Source organism: Barbus barbus (genome assembly GCF_936440315.1).
Source record: "Barbus barbus genome assembly, chromosome: 47".
NCBI classification, from domain to species: Eukaryota; Metazoa; Chordata; class Actinopteri; order Cypriniformes; family Cyprinidae; genus Barbus; species Barbus barbus.
Genome location: NC_136725.1, coordinates 9,616,483 through 9,625,562, shown reverse-complemented (window position 1 = coordinate 9,625,562; position 9,080 = coordinate 9,616,483). Strand labels below are relative to the sequence as shown.

General features: G+C 39.0%; 1 protein-coding gene across 4 annotated transcripts in view; it reads right to left on the bottom strand.

The window, feature by feature from the left end:
- Positions 1–5,538: 5,538 nt before the first annotated feature.
- The window catches only part of LOC306865571 (HMG box transcription factor BBX-like), a 28,732-nt gene continuing 25,190 nt past the window's right edge, over positions 5,539–9,080 (bottom strand). For all 4 annotated transcript variants that reach the window (XM_079410266.1, XM_079410268.1, XM_079410265.1 and 1 more), the window contains exons 15-17: positions 8,831–9,022; positions 5,830–6,013; positions 5,539–5,750 (exon numbers count right to left, since the gene is read on the bottom strand). In XM_079410266.1, coding sequence (XP_079266392.1) covers positions 5,669–5,750; positions 5,830–6,013; positions 8,831–9,022 — 458 coding nt within the window. In that variant the 3' untranslated portion in view covers positions 5,539–5,668. The remainder of the gene's footprint in view (positions 5,751–5,829; positions 6,014–8,830; positions 9,023–9,080) is intronic.

Genomic DNA, 9,080 nt, shown 5'->3' with positions numbered 1-9,080 from the left:
GCAAGGCTGCATCAACAACTGGGCTGTAACAATCAGATCCATACATTGCATTATACAGTACTAGTGACAATAATCAGATCAAGCACACAAGTATAAACTCCTTAGAGGAATCAAGAACAGGATCTCGGGTAAGCATTTAAAAAGACGGCACCACAACTGCATCTAAAGCCATGAACGTACATTCTTGTACAGAGCAGAGAAAATCTTCATCGTTGACAGGGTGCATATTCAAGGTTATTAAGACTCGAAACGAGTAGAGAAGGTGAAACGTGGAAAGGTTTGGCAACTGATATCTGTGATCGGTGCTATTGCATGTTTCGGGTCTAAACGTGTAAAAGTGAAAGATATTTGATGCCAGATATGATGGTGGCACACTTCGGAGGTCAGGGTTTGTGTCTCGAGGATGACTGGAAGTTTTTACAAATTATTCACGTAAGGAAGCAGCCTAGAACTCCTCCATATAAAGCCACCGCATACAGAAAGACTGGATTGGAATTAGAAAAATACAGGTACAAAATCCATTACATTCAAGAGACAATCTAGCACAAAAGGGTAATATCATAATCTTTATAGCTAATATAGGAATTTCTGTTTCATAGAGGCAATTTGCTAAGAGGCATCTTCTAAATAGAAAAAAGAGGGGTGAACGTCATGACGGGGCATCATGGGATGGGATCAGATTCTAAAGATGCATCATGTGGGGACTTTCAGATAAGCTGTGTTATCATTCAACGCATTATAATTCTCGCTAACAATGACAATTTGTTAAAATACACATATTTCCCCCTCTGGATACGCAGGGGTCACGAAATAATGACAATCATGAGGGGACACTGGCGAGATGGGATCGATCTTTATGGGGTAATTCACACAAAAATGTAATTCCTGCATCATTTATGCAGCCTCGTGTCATTCTAATTCAGTATGGCTAACTTTCTTGCGTAAAACAACCAAAAAAAGAGACATTTTGAAGAATGTCCATGCTGCATTTTTCCATACGCCAAAAAGCACAATAAAAGTATGCAGTAATGACTTAAATTTCTGTCTTTTCTCCTCACAAAACTATTTTATGGCTTCAGAAAACTTGAGTTGGAGTCATGTGAAACACTTTTATGGTGTTTTTGTCAATTTTACATTGTGAAAAGCGCAGCATGAACATTTTTATAAACGTCTTTCCACAAAATCATGCAAATACTGGAACATGAGGAAGAGCACGATGACAGAATCGTAATTTTTGGGTGAACTGTCCCTTTAAGAATGTGATGTTGTTTTGGTATGGGATTAAGGTGCAAATATTGTCTTTCTAAAATAGTTATTAAAAAGGTGCCAGCATTTTGCACACCACTCTCACTGCAGGTTAATTCAGAGGAAAAACCATCAGAAAAGATTAGAAGAATTAGTTGTGCTGATAAAATACATTTGAAACCTGAAGACGGATCCGCTGGCTAAACTCAGCGGAATAAAGCCTGGCTCTCTGCATCATGAAATTTCCCTTACAGACTATTTTCGCTTTTCTTTGGCAAATGTCTGAGAGAATGACGCGTGTACAACACGTCTCCTGACCGCCGGGAAGAACTTAAATTGCGTCTGAGGCGCATTACGCGCGAGGGAAGACGTCTTACGGTAACTTCTTGTGAACGACAAACATTTTTTGAAGAAACATAATTTTAAGTTGCGGTCACATTAGCGAAATTTCAGTGAAATTAACTAAATTTCGTAGAAATGTACAAAGCAGAATTCACACAAAAACCATTTTTAAACCAAGCGAATTTGTTTAGGGAACGTTTTCGCCTTCACGCAAAAATCCAGATTGTACGGATTCCTATTTAAATAACTATACTTCGCATGCGAAATTTCGCTGAGAAACGGTAAATGTGACCGCATTTTTAATCAGGGTGGACGAAGTTGATTTTTACGCAAGGATTTTTCGTAAAAATTAAACATGGTGCCCACTCTAACTAATGCTGAAGAAGGGATCATTTACAATTAGATCACAGATTGATACAACTCAAACAAATCGTCCATAATGACAATCAACTGATTCAAAACTGCTGAGCAGGAGGTTTATTATCTTATTATTCATAATTCATAACATTTTTACCCTACTGTAACTTTTAAAGTTTCAGAAGCGGGGCCATACAGGTGATTTATAAAATTAGCTTAATAAAATCACACTTATAAAAGTGATTAGGTCCTGATTTTTCAGGTAAACATCATCAGTATGTCTCACGACTGCCTTAGGCACAATTATAGCCTACAAGCTTTCTATTACTTAAAAAGGTTTAAACCCTTGGCTTGGAATAAATGCCTCTATTGTATAAATAACAGGAAATGGGGAACATTCAAACACAGATCTCGCACCCCACCACGCACGCCAGACGTCGGCCATATGTGTCAATGTGGTTGTCTCGCACGTCCACAAGCAGGAACTAATCATCTAGAGGCGGTGCATTCTTTATCAGTGCTTGTTGGCTTAACAGGTAAGCATAGGTGTATATATATATATATATATATATATATATATATATATATATATATATATATATATATATATATATATATATATATATATATATATATATATATACACAGATATTTGTATATGAGCTTTTGACAACAGTCTCGATCCAGTAGAGCACACCTCAGGAAAGGCTGAGGTTTCTAAACAAAATGTTACGAACGAAGCGAGGAAAAACAGCGCCCTACAGAAGGTGTTCTAAGGAGAACAAATTAAATACAGTTTTTCAAAGAAGTACAAAAAAACCTTATTAGTTATAAGTTCATAAATTCACAGACATTATCATTTATAGAAGAAAAATTGAAGCAAAACAAACAAAAGAACATCAATTGTCTTTTTAAAAAGGAAAAAGCTTGACTTGAACAGTGAAAGAGTGTGCGGCTTTTAAACCTGTGATCTGGCTTATAGTATTCCTTCATTTATCTAATCTAGGCTCCCCATGACCTCAGGAGGGTTTCAGGAAGCAGAGTCTGAGGTTCGAACCAGCCCAAGAACCCAGGGAGCTGATGTGCACAGCAAAAAATCAGTTTCGAAGCAGAAATGTTTTCCAGTAATATACTCAAACATCTTTAAAACAAGATTAAATGACCTGAGAAGCAAAACTGCGCAAGATAATACAAGCATAAATTGAACAAATCAGTTTTTGAATGAATACGTTAAGCAAAGTTCCTTTCTCCAATTTGTAGGCACTCACATGTTAATAAAGACTTGTTTTGATTATGAACAACACTGTGGTTTTTAAAGATTCAGTTAATTACAGTAAATGCTTCAGAGCTTCCTCATAACTCACAAAATGACATTTGCTTGTCAAAACTTACTGGCATAATGATGCAACCTGCAGAAAAGCTCGCTGAATGAATCGGTCAAGTAGTAAAATCACTCAAAAACATGTATTCACTTATTTCAGTCATGTGTTTTTTGTTTTTAAAAAAGGGAGAGGAAAGCCAAACGCAATTTTGCTTCTCAAATAAACTGATCTTGTATGAAGATTTTTTTTTAGATATGTTCACAAGACAAACATACTAAGAACATGATTTTTTGCAACGTGTCATTGAGACACAGCACACAATCTGGTTTGAAGATCAGAACATGACCCTGTAAGAGTCTGACTCACAAGTGCCTAAAACACAGGATGTGGACGTCGCAGGAGAACATGCTATGCTGACTCCCACAATTCAAGGTGTCTGTGTGTGTGTGTGTGTCTATGAGAGAGAGAGGAAAAACGCCCTTCTCTTCTACGTCAATCCCTGCTTTCTTTTCCACTCAAACTCTCTCCCACCGTGTGCTTGGAGGAATGGACAGAATCAGCAAAACTTTGAGCTGGAATGGCATCTACACCCTCAGGTACAGGAAAAAAACGAGGGCTGAGTATCTCAGTGATGATACAAAAGCTAACTTGAGACTAAACCAAAAACAAAACTTGCTATTATAATGAAAGCCAAAGACAACTAAAAGCATTGTCTACGGTAGCTAAAAATTAGTGCAGTGTCTATTATTAAACTATATTAGAGGAGTAGCACTCTTTTGGATTAGCCAGCAAGACGCTACACACTGCAGTAAGGTCAAGTATTGACATAAAATGCATTTTTTCGTTCAAGTATCGCCATACTGCTCTGATAATGAACTCATTGATAGCTGTACATGTCAGAGAAGAGCGGGGTGACAGGGTGTCACAATATAAAAAGGTTTAACTGGCTTTCCATCGGGTGATTCAGTCAGTCAGAAACACTCGTAGGCAGGGTCTAAAATTAACTCTTTTCAAATTGCCAACAGTTAATTAATTTAAAACCAAACAAATTGCCGTATAAAAATGTATATGAAATGTTTTTTTTTAGAATATACATTACCGTTCAAAAGTGGTCAGTAAGTTTTTTTTAAAGAAATGTATACTTTTATTCAGCAAAGATGGATTAAACTGATCAAGAGACAGTAACATTTATGATGTTACAAAACATTCCTATTTCAAATAAATGCTGTTCTTTTAAACTTTTAATCCTGAAAAAGTACCAAGATTTCCACAAAAATATTAAGCATATTAACTGTTTTCAACATTGATAATAAGAAATATTTCTTATTATCAAAATGATTACTGAAGGATCATGTGACACTGAAAACTGAGTAATGATACTGAAAATTCAGCTTTGCCATCACATGAATAAATTACATTTTAAAATAGAAAATAAATATTTGAAATTGTAATAATTTGACAATATTACTGTTTTTACTGTATTTCTGATTAAATAAATACAACACTGGTGATCATAAGAGACGTCTTTCAAAAACATTATTACAGATCCCAGTCTTATGAACGGTAATGTAAATTAATATAATAAAATATTCTATGCTTTGCAAGTGCTAATTTTGGACCCTGTTCATCGACCGCAGTGCAGCTTGCGCAAACATCCGGCTTCCCCCCCGACATGTCGCTGCTCTCTGTGAGTGGAAAACAGGTGGTTTATCTCTGAACAACTGTCATCTACAGAGGCACCAGACACATTGAGGGTCATTGCTTGAAAGAAAGAGGCATCTAGGCATAAACTGTGCATTATGAAGGTGAAGGTGGTGCTTCTGTGCAGAGAACAAATCTGAACAGGTTTGTGAGGTATGAGGCTGAGGTTAAGCAGTCTGAAAACACTCATTCTCTCTCTCTTTGTAAGATTCAGAGCAAGAAAGGGGGCAGGAAGCCACAAAATGTTCCTCTGACCGAGAGAAGGTGTACGCTGCTGTGTGAAAAAGACGTTTGTGCAATGAAGCTGACCAGGAACAGAAACGTAAAGACAGAGAGGGAGCACTTGCTTCGAATGCACTTTTTGTAGGCAAAACTTGACCTTAAATAGTAGCCATTTCTTGCAGATTGTAAAGTCTGATAACTGGTCCGGAGCCACCAGAGGAAACAGGCGTAGGGACCAGAATTGGCTCCCCCAGGGCCCTGAGGGGGTGAGAGAGAGGGAGGGAGGATGGGGTTGGGTGTAAGGTGAAAGCTTCTGGGATAAAACGGCTCAGAGCTTCCCTCATCCCTTTCCAGTCTCTCTTGCTCTCGTTCGCTCTTTCCCCCCGGCATCTGAGGCCGAGGGTCAAGAATAAGGCCCCAGCATGTCCGTACACATAAGCCCAGTCCGGACTAAACCCGTCCCGGGCCAGGCTGAGGCCTCACTGGTCCGCACAGGAAATCAGCACAGGAGCCATGTCCTTCACTTGACCTTCAGTGGGGATGCTCACAGCACGCTGGGCTCTGGAACAAACACAAAGGTGTTTATTATCAACAGACACACACCATCATGGCCAAGAGATTGATGGGTTTCCCTATTTACCTGTGCACATTCTCCATGGCTGCAACCTCAGCCAGTGCAGCCAAGCTGAAGAAGGCCGGGAGGCCACCGGACGCTTCCGTCACATCTGCTTCCGCTGATCTGGGGTCATTGTAGCAGACCCCCCTATTGCATAATGTCTCTTGAGTGAATGGCTTTTCATCCTGATTCTTAGATTTGTCTTCTGCTGTAATAGAGAGTAATAAAAGAATTTAGACTTTTCAGCAATGTTTTTTTATTGGCAGGACAGCAGAGATTAACAATCTAAATATTTTTAAGTGATGCTTACTCACATGGTATAAAAAATCCAGTCATATCACTGGCTAAAAAAATATGCATTTTATTCTACGAGACAGAGACAGATCCACCATGTTGAGATGACAGATTAATGCGGTTTATTTTAACTTTAGTACCCTTTTGTTGGTGACCACTTTTGGTTGTGGTGTACAAAGGTGAGAAATATATCTAAGAATCTCTAAAGTGGCAAGTGGCATCAGTGGCTAACTTTTACATGATGCATCTATGTCACTGTGAATTCAGTGACATAGATGAATATATATATACACACACACTCACCTAAAGGATTATTAGGAACACCATACTAATACTGTGTTTGACCCCCTTTCGCCTTCAGAACTGCCTTAATTCTTCGTGGCATTGATTCAACAAGGTGCTGAAAGCATTCTTTAGAAATGTTGGCCCATATTGATAGGATAGCATCTTGCAGTTGATGGAGATTTGTGGGATGCACATCCAGGGCACGAAGCTCCCGTTCCACCACATCCCAAAGATGCTCTATTGGGTTGAGATCTGGTGACTGTGGGGGCCATTTTAGTACAGTGAACTCATTGTCATGTTCAAGAAACCAATTTGAAATGATTCGAGCTTTGTGACATGGTGCATTATCCTGCTGGAAGTACCATCAGAGGATGGGTACATGGTGGTCATAGAGGGATGGACATGGTCAGAAACAATGCTCAGGTAAGCCGTGGCATTTAAACGATGCCCAATTGGCACTAAGGGGCCTAAAGTAATTTAGGCGTTATTTTTGATGCTCAGATGACTTTTAATTCTCATTTCAAAAACATAACTAAAGTTGCTTTTTTCCATCTTCGTAACATTGCTCGCATTAGACCCTTTCTTTCCAGGCCTGATGCTGAGAGGCTTATTCATGCCTTCATCACATCACGGCTTGATTATTGTAATTCTCTCTTTGGGGGTTTACCAGCAAGTTCTGTTAAGAGATTGCAATATATACAAAACTCAGCTGCGCGAGTTTTGACTTATACATCTGCACGCCATCACAATTCCCCAGTGCTCCAGCAACTTCATTGGCTCCCGGTTCAATCACGTATTGATTTTAAAACTCTGATTTTAACCTATAAAGCTGTGCATGGGCTGGCTCCAGATTACATCTGTGATTTGGTCACTCTTTCTACTCCTCGCTCTCTTCGCTCTGCTGGTTGTCTCTCCTTGTATCAGCCTCGTTGTAAATTAAAAACCATGGGGGGGAGGGCTTTTTCTTATAACGGGCCTAAGCTATGGAACGCATTACCTGCGTTCATTAGGAATGCGGCTTCCTTGGATTGTTTCAAGAAACTTCTTAAGACGCATCTTTTTAGTAAAGCTTTTAATTTGTGATTATTTACTGTGATTTTATTTTGATAATATGTAGTTTTGGTTGATTTGTTATTTTGTTTGTACATGTTGTAGCGCTTTGAGTTTAAGAAAGGCGCATTACAAATAAAATTTATTATTATTATTATTAAAGTGTGCCAAGAAAACATCCCCCACACCATTACACCACCACCACCAGCCTGCACAGTGGTAACAAGGTATGATGGAACCATGTTCTCATTCTTTTTACGCCAAATTCTGACTCTACCATCTGAATGTCTCAACAGAAATCGAGACTCGTCAGACCAGGCAACATTTTTCCAGTCTTCAACCGTCCAATTTTGGTGAGCTCGTGCAAATTGTAGCCTCTTTTTCCTATTTGTAGTGGAGATCAGTGGTACCCGGTGGGGTCTTCTGCTGTTGTAGCCCATCCGCCTCAAGGTTATGCGTGTTGTGGCTTCACAAATGCTTTGCTGCATACCTCGGTTGTAACGAGTGGTTATTTCAGTCAAAGTTGCTCTTCTATCAGCTTGAATCAGTCGGCCCATTCTCCTCTGACCTCTAGCATCAACAAGGCATTTTCGCCCACAGGACTGCCGCATACTGGATGTTTTTCCCTTTTCACACCATTCTTTGTAAACCCTAGAAATGGTTGTGCGTGAAAATCCCAGTAACTGAGCAGATTGTGAAATACTCAGACCGGCCCGTCTGGCACCAACAACCATGCCACGCTCAAAATTGCTTAAATCACCTTTCTTTCCCATTCTGACATTCAGTTTGGAGTTCAGGAGATTGTCTTGACCAGGACCACACCCCTAAATGCATTGAAGCAACTGCCATGTGATTGGTTGATTAGATAATTGCATTAATGAGAAATTGAACAGGTGTTCCTAATAATCCTTTAGGTGAGTGTATATTATATATATATATATATATATATATATATATATATATATATATATATATATATATATATATAAATAAACTCCACTTTAATAGAAATTTATAGTTTTGTTTTTTATTTTAATATTATATTGTTGTTGTTTTTTTTATATATGCGTGTGTGTGTGTCAAGTCAAGTCAAGCCACCTTTTTTATATAGAGCTTTATACAATAATGATTGTGTCAAAGCAACTTTCCAGTGTCAACAGGAAAACAGTTAGTCAATAATGCAAGAGGAGAATGACAAAGGGTCATTTTTCCAGCTAAATATATAAATAGCCAAATAAAGGTCATTTAAAAAAATATTTAGACATCTTAACTTTTGAACAGCAGTGTACATTGGAAAACAAAAGTAGAAAATGGGTGTAGAGCGTTTCTGCAAGAAATGATCAGTTTAGAAATCATTAATAAGATGTTGTAACAGGAAACTGTGGGTTCAGCTCACCCTCTGCAGGTGACACTCGGCCATCAGCCGTGCGCACCAAGTGTGTGATTTTACTCTTCCTGGCCTTCCTCTTCTGACTGCCCACAGGTATATCCAGAACCTTCAGGGGTTCAGGAGAGGGAGACACAGACGGACTGCCCGACTTCACCACTGGACTTGATTCTGTACCCACAGGGTCAGTTGGGATGACGTCTAATGGAGAAGAGGGGGGTCATGTGAAATACATCAAAAATGAGACCTGGAAGGACCA